Source organism: Cygnus olor, chromosome 1 (genome assembly GCF_009769625.2).
Source record: "Cygnus olor isolate bCygOlo1 chromosome 1, bCygOlo1.pri.v2, whole genome shotgun sequence".
Classification (NCBI taxonomy): domain Eukaryota; kingdom Metazoa; phylum Chordata; class Aves; order Anseriformes; family Anatidae; genus Cygnus; species Cygnus olor.
Genome location: NC_049169.1, coordinates 184,197,525 through 184,209,960, shown reverse-complemented (window position 1 = coordinate 184,209,960; position 12,436 = coordinate 184,197,525). Strand labels below are relative to the sequence as shown.

General features: G+C 38.5%; 1 protein-coding gene across 1 annotated transcript in view; it reads right to left on the bottom strand.

The window, feature by feature from the left end:
- Window positions 1-12,436, bottom strand: part of DCLK1 (doublecortin like kinase 1) — a 240,614-nt gene that overhangs the window by 58,977 nt on the left and 169,201 nt on the right. Inside the window, 3 exon segments of the mRNA XM_040569457.1 lie at window positions 6,174-6,188; window positions 6,190-6,255; window positions 6,257-6,270. Coding sequence (XP_040425391.1) covers window positions 6,174-6,188; window positions 6,190-6,255; window positions 6,257-6,270 — 95 coding nt within the window.

The following is a 12,436-nucleotide window of genomic DNA, read 5'->3' as shown; positions in this document are numbered from 1 at the left end:
GATAAAAAGAGTGCTATTCATAAATGTGCCCACTATGGATTTGTGCGTTATATTCACCTTATTCAATCTCCATTGCTTAAAGTGTGCACAATGCTGTTTTGTACTTGATGGGCATATTCAATGGCTCATTCATTACAAATTCTTGCATTAAAATGCAGTGGTAAAGCCAAAAATACCCCCGCACGCTAGAATTAATTTGGCCCCGTGTTTTTAATATTAAATATGCAAAACTCTTTTGTGTGATTCACTATTACTGTAAATTAGCAGCTATTCTCTTTAAAAATGTTAAACCTTCACCAAATCACAAACCATAAACATTGTTCCATTTTCTCTTTTACACTGAGTCTCCTACTGAATCCAAATCATCCGAGGAGAGTGGGCGATACAGGTCCTGTAAGATGAAGTGCAGTATAGATTTGTTTATTGTGTTCGGTTTGTTGCACTGCTATTGTCTAACAATCTTTTCTTACTGTGGACCAGAAGATGTCGTTTAACATAAAATACACATATTCCATATAATCTTTTTTTTTTTTTCCTTATTTTCATACAATTACTTTTTAGTCAACAAATAGATGGCTGTAAATAAATCTGGAGTTCAAGGTACAAGATATTCTAAGAGGCAATTATTTTTTCCTTTGATTCTTTCCCATTGAACACTATTAAACAATCTTTGACTTTTTGAGGGAGTCTCCTAATTGTTTGGAGACTTGACAATATGAATTGAATCTTCCTTTTTTTTTTTTTTTTTAAAATAGAATGTATTTCCCCTTTTGCTGTTTGTCAATGGCAGTAGGAAAGCAAATGCTTACCTTACATTGCAAGGTAATCAAAGCTTGCCACCCATTGGCCATATACCACGGATCCAGCAGCATTCGAGCCCCGAATGCTGACAGTGAACACTGCTGTTACCTGTAGTGCACTGACAATAGTATCTTTTTTCCACTTTTGGGGGGTTGTATGTGTAAAACAGCATGTAAATCCCCCCCGTCCTGGCTCTTTCTGATGGTAGCCAAGCAACCAGCTCATGACAGCAGAGAGAGCAAGTCTGAGTGTACGGATCCACTTCAGTTTTCAACACCCACCCTGAGCATCCTCTGAGTGATCAGATAATCCTCAAATGCCGGAGGTGCTAGGGGATGAGACACTGCCCTAGTCAACCTACACAGCACAACAACCTCCTCCAAGGCACACAGCAGCACAGAATGAAAGAAGTTCAACGAGGAGAAGCGGTTTGGGCTAGAGTACTATCTTTTTAGGGTGAATTCAGCGCAGCTGACAGTTCAGAGAGGTGCTGAGCAGTCACGTGGCTTGCAGCTCTCTGCCTCTCACCACACCAGCCAAGCTCTGCTACCCTTCAGCTGTTTCTGGGCACCCTTTAAGTACAGAACATGTTTACAGAGTACAGCAAAACAAGTTCAAGACAAACATCAGCAAGATCTGCAAATACAAGAACAGGTAGGAAGGGGAAGGCTGATGGAGCCAGCTTTAGGTTTTTTGTTCTTCGTTAATCACTGGAAGATAACTTAAAAAAATAATCCAAAAGCTATTTTATAAAACAAGGACCTAAAATGAATCATTTACAAATTTCAAATTCACAAGGCTCTACATGATCTATAAAGGTTTATGTTTTACTTGCAGCCAAAGGGAAAATAAAAGGGATTTTAATTCCCTTAAATGGGTTTTAGCTACCTGGAGTGCTTATTTTACATGGGCACATGTACATACAGTAAGCCATGGTACATACTTTTGAAAATCCAGTCTTAAACAAATTTCAATTTTGTTGTGAAAAATCTGGACCAAACAATAATTTCAAACAGACAAGCCCATTCCATTTTGAATACAAACTAGCTAATTGCTAAAATTTCTTTTGTGCATGTACAGTTTTGGAGTTTCTAATACAGTACCAAAAAAAAATGATTTGAGGTTAACAAAACAAACTTTTGAATAGCATCCTCCAGGAGATTGCTTAGTCTTCTGAATATATAAAAAAATATGCGTTTGGAATCTACAAAGAAGATATTTGTAGAACTGACTTTTAGTATTCAGGGAATATGGCTGTTTTAAAGAATCACACACAAGATTTCAGGATCATATTCTCTGCCCTTTCATATAGTTTTAAATCCTTGAAAGATTTTTTTTTCTGCAAGAACTTTCCTTGCCTGTACTTTGCCAAAAAGCTGTATATCTAAAAAATAAAAAATAAAAAAATAAGGAGAATCTATTTAGTATTTTGCGTATATTAATAAAAAGACAAAACTTGCTAAATGAGTACAACCTTCTTGGCCACATACAACTCAAAAAATCCTTATACCCAGAATTCAACTTCTCTGTCTGATTAGGCAAGAAGTGCCTTAAGTCTAATTTTTTATCATCCTGTAGGTTGTAGAAAAAATCCTTATAATAATGGAAAGCACTGAAAAATCAGATATAAAGTATAAAACATTTCCTCTCGAGTTGAAGTACCGACACTGATTACAAGAGAGTGGAACTAAGTTCATAAACCATTACAAAGGCTAATTAAATACACGTAGGGATGATCTTATGTGTATTTATTACTGGGATTGCTGTGTCATGTTTTCTGAGTCCTTATCATTAACCTAACTCTATTGTGGCAGGAACCGTGAGCATGTGCGGCATGGTAACTGATTCTACTCAGCTGCTGTAAGCCTGAATTTCAGATGGTTTCATCCTCCTCGGAAATACACAAGTAAGGACATAAAAATTTAAAAACAAGAATCTTAATCCCCTATCAAAAATAAAAATAATTAAGCTATAAGAAAGCATAACTATACTACACAGGGTGCAAGTTTAAATACTCAGAAGCTGAAAACCATAGAAGTTCAAATGATTCCTGTTTCACTTTCAAGTCCTTGTATTACACCCACGACATTAATCTTTCAAATCCTGCCTTCCCAAATATAGACTGAATTTCAACCAAGATTATATATGTGACTTTCACTGACTTCTGAATTTATGGAAATAACTCAGCCATGTACATGTTGAGTGAGAAAGGACGAAACTTCATCTTTTATGTCCTGGATTTGAGGGTCTAAAATTTTCGGTGGGGTTACAAGAGTACAGTTCTCATGATCGTAGTACATGTATCTCAGCAGCATTCTGGGCTTTATTTACAGGAATGGAAAGCCTTGTGTCAAAGGCCAGATTTATTTTTTAAATGTTGAATGATGAAATGTCAGTAAGAGGAGTGATCCCTATTTTAAGTTGCCTAATGCATTCCATAATTAGAAGGAATATTTTCTTTAGAAAAATTCTAACCATCTGTACTATTTTTGCAGGTCTTTACTATTCACAGGGACAAATCCCTTAGCCTACAGCATTACCTTGCTTTCACGCCTCTGAATTCAAAACATGACTTCCTTCCTCTCACCTGTATTTCCCAGGAAAAACACTGCCCAGACCCCTGAGCATTCAGAAGTACCAAGCCTACAACTCCCTCAAAACACTCGGATGGGGATGCTGAAGAGCTGACCGATCACTGACATTTAGGGGAATCAGGCTATGTTAGAGCCAACATTCCCTATAGTTTTCCAGACCCGTACTACCAGTGGCATCCCAAGTGGCATGAGAGCCCAGGCACTCTTCTGATTCAAACCACATAGAAAGAGGGCAGAGAGAAAACAAATTACAACGTTGAGCTGGCTTTCCCAGTACCCAGCATCTTTCAAGATCTAAAGCAGCTGCTCTCTCAAACTCCATGTATAGAGAGAAACCCAGACCAGTCTGAACCCAGGTGAAAACTTCAACCTGAGAACACAGATCAAGCAGCCAAGGCTCTTCTTTTGGGCAGGGGGCAGTGACACCTCACCTCTCAGCACTTGGGGACAAGAGGAGCGGTGAGATCAGTCTCCTCTTCTGAGACTATCAAATGATACCAACTCTCAATAATCTCCAAGGGAATAAATCTGCTCCTGTAGCTGGCTAGTCAGCCCTGTAGATAAAGTGGCTGAAGACAGCAGAATGCTCTGGGTTCAAATTTGGTTTCTGACAATATGGTATCTAATATAACCTGTCTTCTAAAAAAATTTTATCAGGTACGAAAGATGGCACTAAAACAGAACAAAATGCTATTTAGGCTGCCAACACAACAATTTTAGATTAGTAAGTGCAGTTTAATATTTTTTCATGCAGCTGATTTAGTCATTGGAATACGTTATGACCTTTAACAACACAATAATATGTTTTTGGTATTGAACTTCTAGCTCATTCACTTTCACAAAGTAAACATGAAGGAACTACATTATTCTCGAGCATTTGTAAAGTTTCTATCCCTTAACTTCTTAGCAGAAGTTGTTTTTGTGTGTTTTGTAAACTAAATAATCCTTACGCCCATAGCATTTTAGGTAACTGTATTCCAATGTTTTCTGCAGGACAGGGTTTTTTTCTTTGTTTGTTGGTCTAGAATAAAAGTCAGAGAAGCATGAAAGGTCCCCTACTGAGGTCAGTGGACTGGATATGAATACTCAGAAGACGATTCACTCTTAAGCAATTTATTCTCTCTCCTGTAATTGATTTCAATACTTTTCTCTGCACACTTAGCAAGTAATTATGTTACCACTACACAGCCCTGTGCATCCGTAATACTTTCCACAACAGGGAGCCTGGACAAGATGAAGCCCATCTGCCTCAATCCCACATTTTCAGTCAGAGACCTTGTGGACAAACACACCTTGTGTCTAATGGTGCTGACCACATGGTTCCCACTCAGCCATCTACAAATGTTAACAGCAAAACATTCTTCAATGCGGAAAGAGAAGCATCAGCGGTGAGGAAGGAAGCTTTGGAAAGTTACTAAGAAAGCAGACAGCCTTACCGCCAATGAAGATCTACTGTATACTGATATCATCCATCTTAACAGACACCCTTACTTCAACCCATGTATAATTCATTGGAACTTTCTTCCCTCTTCAGTAACTTATTCAGATTCATTAACAAGCCTTAGAATAAGAGCAAACAGGTGTGGAAGACACGGTGTTCAAGATTTCGTACCTACTTACCCAACTGTCATTTACATCTTAACTCTCTGTGTACCAGACAACGACACACGACTGCCCCAAGGCCCAAGCTGCCACTCCTGGCTACCTCTATACTGCAAGATCACCAAGTACTTCTGAGTCAGCTCCCCAAATCTATAAGCAATCTACAGTTCCAGCCTCGGATAAGACATGGCATGCACAATTCCTCAGCTTCCTGGTAGCCACGGGGACAGAAAGGAGGGTACACAGGCCAGAAGGAAGCTGTGCCATGCTCCAGCTATTTCTGGTCTGGGTACCTGGGGAACAGGTCTGCACCAGCCCCTACAGCCAAGCAGTGTCAGCACAGTAATGTAATCCCTTATTTAGAGAGACACAAATCGTCTTTATTAAAAATTAAAAAGGCAGAAAAAGCCATGTGTTCAAACTCTGTTTATAAACAGAAGTGTGAGACAGAGCACTGCCTTGGGGAATCTTTCATTGAAAACTGATCACAGTTTAGGAAATAGCAGAAAGAGAAGACACACAGACATCTGTCCCATCGCTTTTGACAAATACAATTAATTAAATCAGCATGTGGAGCCTTTTGGGTTGAACGACTAAAATTCTGTTAGGGCATTACAACAGTAACATAGGTACTACCGTAATCCTGGATGTTTAGGTATGCTGTAGATTCTCTATACATACGCTAATGGGGAACCTACAGCTGCTAACAACTCATCCAGCAAAGTGACTGACAAGTCTCGTGCTGCCTCTTAGGCTGTGTATCACATTATTTTACCTTGCTTCAAAATCAAAGCTGTTTGTAGGTTTTACAAGTGATATAATGCCCGTGGTAAACAACAACAAAGTCTTGACGACATGAATATTTCCTTTCAGTTGAGAAATGTTTGGAAAATAGACACTAGAAACAAAAGAAAGTTTTGTAAAAAAGAAGAAAGATAATCCCCTACTTTCCCTCAAGGATAAACCTATTCCCGTAATACTTAGCATTTGGACAGACACAGAACTCTTGTATCCCACTTAATAATGTTGTACAAAACACATCAAGGACCGTAGCCAGGTTCTTCCATCCTACATCTCTAAACAACAAGGTATCACTGGGGAGAAGGTTATCTGATAATAGCTATGCTCAACTCCTCCCCAGCCATACTCAGAAATCAGCTTCCCTTATTTCCTTACCCTCTGTTTCCGTAGGGCTTCCTGGGCTGGTGGGAGATGGGCTTGGAGACTTCCCAGAGCGGGGAGTAGAAAGTTGGCTACCCAGGGGTTCCATTCACTAAAAGGACAATAAATTGAAAAAATAAATACAAGGCATTATTAAAAGCAAAGGAACTGTTAAATCAAGATATCTCATTCCTTCTCATTCTTTTTTTGAACTTTTTTTTCATGTTTTAAACATTAAATAAGGTAATTCATAAAAGAACTGCTTTCCTCAGAGTTTTTGGCTCATGAAGCCAATTTTTATATGGAGTGCAAGCAAATAATCAATGAACCTGAAAAGACTATTTACTCAATGACAGAAAACATGTTTCCTTAAACTGTATTGTTCCTGTGCTTGAAAGTGATGGAGAGCAAGGTGCTTTGTTAACCTTAACAGATATTTGCTATATTTTAAACCTTTTTCATTCAATTTAGTTACAGCCTCAAGTGCTACCCACCAAGAATAAAAAGCAGTACTGCTTGCAAGAACAAATCAACTGTTTGCTGTTCCTCTCTCACTCCTTTGAAGAAATTTTTGCATTACCATCTGACCCCAACCATCACCTCAGCCTTAACCCAGAAGGGCTTTCTAGGTCTAAATAAACTGGACGTAACCTCTCAAGTCTGACTTACAGCAAAGCATCACTTTCTAAAATAAGTCAGTTCCCTTCAGCTCTGGCAGTGTTTATAATTGTAAAGCATCTTTTGCATGCATGTGACATTACCCCGTTTAATTAACAAAACAATACCAGCAGAGGACAGAATTCTACTACAAAGTAATCACACAAGAGGCTATCAATTATGTTCACACTGATAGAAACACTAAAAAGCGTGTATCACGTATTTATGTAAATATTCTTTAAACAAGCCACTATTCTATCACAGTCCAAATCTATCAGCATCAGGAAAAACAAAATATACAGTTAGACTCCCAAATTCTGAATCTCTGGAGTATATTTACATAGCAGGATATCAACAAGGCATTTGACTTACCTTCTATGAGTTCTAACATGGACAAAATCTTACTGTTTAACCTGACAACAGCGAGCAGAATTCCTGCTCTCTGCTAAGCCAAGCTGTAGCCAAACTGAGAAGCAATGGGATTAGTTAAGGATAGCTAGGGCTGCTCACAGAGTGAGCTGAATGCGATGCAGGATTCATAAGCAGAAGCCTTTTCTGCGTAAGGCTGACGTCTTCAGAGCAGCAGTGGGAGGTGCAGGTGCTGTCTTAGGGCTACATCAAAGGTGTCAATTAAGCATAATGCTGCTGCTTCACAACGCTGAGCCACCGCAACCCCCACTCGCTTTCCACGGAGCCCCGAAAGCCTAAGCAATTTTATCTGCTGTGCACTGAATCATAACGAGGTGCCTTTGGGGGCCAATATACCAATGACTCATCTGGAAATCAAAATGACAATAAACTCTTGTAAAACCTTGGCTGACTGGCAATCTAGCAAATGCTAATTCCTTTGGATAATACAGTAGGCATTTTTAATGGACTTTTCCTTACTTTTTACATAATACATTGTTCTCACTGCCTAATACTGGGCCTGCACATTACAAGAAAGAAACATACCACACATCAATACATAAAATACATTATACTGCACGACTAATGATGACCCCTCAACAAAGATTAGGTGCTATTAGTGGATTAGATCTCAAAATCATTTTGTGCAAGGCACTGTTAAGACAGAGGTGCAGTGTTTTGTATAACCACAGGAACAACAAGAAATGGTAATTGTATTTAAATAGGATCCTTTTATAGAAAACCATTCCACTCATCCAGGCTACAAACTCTCTTGTGTACAGAGGACAATGGTCTGTATATAACAGAACTGATTTCAAATGCTGTCCAAAGTGTGTGGGGGAGAGCACAAGCATATGGACACATTCACTGAAGGGCATCCGATATTCAGCAAAAAAAACAACAACACATAGGTCTGGCCAACTGTACGATCTATGACTAAACCCAAAGTCATTAGCAATTCTTTGAAAACAATTAGGAAAAGGGATACAGGAAGACATCAAAAATGAGCTTCTTGGAGTCTCAAAACTTCTGAAGTTTTTATTAGTGTTTCTTTTAAACAAATTTGGTATGACTTACAAACTAATACTAAACTACTGCTATTCACATGGACCCTGACCTCAAGACCGCTACTTGCGTAGTAAGACTTGTGCTCTGTATTCTCTTTACACCAAGCTGATTTTCTTAGTATGTTAAAAAATTAAGATAACAGATACACTTTAATAAACTTTTTAGCACTAGGCACAGGTTCCTGTTCCTTATGGATTGACTTCTTCTCTATAATTTCCAGGATTATTTTTTTCTCAATTATTTTTTTTTCCAGTTGCTACTGCAATTTTTGTCCTGAAGAGAGAAACTTGAGGCTACCAACTGAAAACAAACAAATAGATGCAATGGTGTCTTTGACTTGATATATTTCCCACATGTACCATGTTGATGAGTAGTTATTTTAGATGAAAACATGAAGTAGTATAATCCCTAAAAATTACTCACTTGCCACTATCAGAGCATCCAGAGTGCTTAAGCTATGCTCCAATGTTCTCCCCAACTGCATTTATTTTTTAAAAATGAAAATGATGATAGCTGTTTCGGTTTTGTTAGCTGTCTGAAATAAGTGAAATCAAGAGGAAAATAATGGACCAAGGCCTTCATGAAATTAGTTTGCTCACCTCCTTATCCATGTCCAGATACAAAAGTGCAGAGTACCTAAAAGCCTATCAGGGGTTTTGTGAGCATACAAGGACTTCCTAAGAGAGCTGTTTAGGAAACTAGAGAGCTGACAACTAGCTTCGGGGAAGAGATCCTTTTTACCAGTCGCTAGGTAAGTACAGTGCAGGCTTCTACATTTGAAGTAGTTCTCCACCTCATTTTAACCAACTTGCTGTTGTAGAACAAGCTGTATCATCCTGAAGCAACTGTCTAAAACATCTGTTCAATGATGTACTGGAAATGTCCACTGCAGTGTAGACTTCTAAAGTCAGGCAAGATAAATCCAAACCCATGCATTTAGAGGACTGGTATATAGTTGACACCAAGCAAAAATTATCAAAATTTTCCTCCCCCTACCAGTTTTGATGGATTTCATACCAAGCACAGAACTCCACTAAACTCTGATGTCCTAAGGCCGTTAGAGGTCTACACTCGAGTCAACCTGAAAAGGGACTTGGGTGATGTGGGCTCTGCTGCCAGCTCTCTATACAATTCTGCACAACATCTGACCTAACTCAAGTCATCCCGATCGTTCTTCTACTTAGGCTTTAAGTTCTGGCAGAATGAGCTCTCTCAGCACATCATGTTGTCTGTCTTCTGGATGTTCTGCATATGTAGGGATACACATTTTTATTATTCCTAATTAACATAATGTTTAACACAGAGATCACAACTAGGAAGAAAAGGTAATTCCTAATAATTCCTCAGTCTACTGCAGTGGTTCTCTCCTTTTTTTATCTCCTCATTTATAGCCTGCTGGCCATTCCACCTCCAACTCTAATTTCTTAAAAATTGTTAAATTAAATTTGCAAATTGAGTTGATATTTGGTGCTGTGGAGCTGGAAAAACGCTGACTGAGATCACCTTCCTCGACTCCATTTACAGTCATGACACTAGTCTTACATATTCACCTCATGACCAGATAACAACATGGCGACAAATATGTGAATAAAATCTGTAATATTTTATAATAATGCATTTCAAATAAGTATTGGAATATAGTCTAAACTGTTCCAAATCTATTTCTGTGCATTCTGCTCTGAAAATTCATTCTTGTCCAGTATCTGCACTGCATTTCTCACTAGCTGATACAGCACATGTTCCTCCAGGGAATCCTGATGTAGATAAAGACATATGAAATTGGTAAATCACTGTTGTGATTAATCATGTTATTGAGTGAGGCAAGAGCTTTCTTGTCACTTTTATTCATAAAATGGCAGGGGTCAGAGACATCAGCTTAACACACAGCGCCCTCCCATCGTCTCACGAAAAAGATTTATCCATTCAAAAATTCACAGGTGAAATACATATTAAAAAGCTAGAACAATAACAAATTTTTGTGGCTGTTCTGAGAACACATAGGCACATGCTCAGTTGTTGTGAACTCCTTTGCCTGTGGTCATCTCTCCTGAGCTTGGATGCATAATAGGGCAGGAACCTGTCTTTTTACTTTTTTTTTTTTTTTTGCAACACCTGGCACACACATGAGGGTAGGAAAAAGTCCCCACAAAACAGAACACTAAAGCTGGATACCATTATCTACTGAGATAAATGGAAGATAGGTTTTCGTATGAAGATGTTTATAAACCAGTGAAAATGCTGTAAATAGAAAGTACATTGATAGCATTCCAATGGATAAGTCATTTTGATAGTGCAACCTTTTTATTAAGTAATAAAAACAAAAAGTGAGAGGGAGCTGAATTAAAATATCAAATGCCAGTCTGAGAAGCTACCAGTGTCAGTGCCATTACATTAAAATCATACTCTGCCATAAAGCTGCCTGTTGATATGTTAGTATTTGTACTCTATAAAACATGTTGAGATGCTGCTGCTTGTCTACAAAAGTGGTTTGCCAAACAGAAAAGTGTGCGTGAAGAGGAAAGAGGCACTAGAAGAAGGGATGGTGCGGGCTGTTTTGCAACCACAACTTATTCATGACTACGACATGCAACAGCCTAAACTAAAAAAATGATTTACAGAAGTTACAACAACATGTGTAGGTCATATTTTCAACTGTTAGCTAGAAGACGGTGATGCCAGATAATCACTTGACCGTGTCTCAGTTACTCCTGTAGGCTGTTAATGTCCTTTTCAAAACAAAATTTTTGTTTCAAGAAGATTATGTAATTTCAAAGTATTTAGGGAACAAATCCTGCCTTTTAATTCCTTCTGGTTTTGTATTCTATTTGTATACATCTCATCATTTTTGCCTTCATTGCAAAGAGGATAGTTTGTGCAGAGCACCATGTTCATTGTTGGTCCTCAGTAAAGACAAAGCTTTGTAGGTTCTACTTAAGTGTGCAACTGATTGAGATAAATCCCAAGTAATCAGTACTGCATTCTTTACAGCTGGTGCTAAACTGTCCTTTAAAAATTCAGTCTTTCCTAGAGTTTATGTCAGAAAGCTATGATGATATGAAAAGAGTCTCTCTCTCCCACTGAAGAAGGCTTAACAGACCCATACAGAGCTTTCACCTCATCCACAGATTAGAAATGTCAGCAGAAAGTCTACCTTCAAGTCAGGTTTATACTTCCATCTCAGCAGCCACCATTACCTGACACCAGTAAGTCACCAGTACGTGTGGCAGCCACAACATACAGAGAAGAGCTCATGAACTGTAATATCCACAAGAAGAGGCTTGACAGGTCCTCACAGGCTGATCTCCACAGGTGTCCACTAAGATGGCATTGCTACCTCAACCTCAAGTCAGCTATGTCCAAACTATCAAGCACAGAAGCGCTGCAGACGTAGACATTGCAGACATGCCCAAGACCTCAGAAGACAAGACGAGATTTCCTTGATAATACAATTCCCTGCAATCCAACAGGATTTTCTTGTTGCCACGGAAGGTGGCTAAGTACCTTCTGTTGGATTTTGCTCTGCATTTCATCAGAGACGTCTATGATCTTGGCAGTTAATTTCACATAGTGATTAATCTAGACAGCACCTACGTGTAACGTAAGATTTAATGAAAATCTCTCTTTTGAACTGTTTTGCCTAATTGGAAAGATCAGGATTCTCAAATTAGACTATGTGAATGGAGTACTAACTTTGAGGACGTTTCTTTATACAGCATTTAACTTTTTCATCCTTTAAAAGGGTATAGCCAAATCTATTTCTCCTACTGACTCTTGATTTTTATTATAAGCTATAAAATGATAAAACTTTCTTTTTTTTAATGATTAGTATAAAATACCAACAACATAAATAAAAAATTAAAAGCAAGCCAGGATCAAAGTAAAAATCATCTGGAAATCCCTGGGTCTGTAGGATGACTCCATCACACCCATGGGTTTGTACTCCTGGCTTCGGGAAAGTTTTGTTTCAGCATATTTATTACAAAAGCTGTCAGCTGAGTACCTGTAATAGTGTGAATGAAAACATGTGACCCTGCCAGAGATAACATGATATGTCATGTTCCTTCCTTCGGGATCTAGAAGACCTTCTTGAGTCAGGTGGCTGAAGAAGAGTTGTTTCTGGATAACAGCCGAAGGATGAACTATCA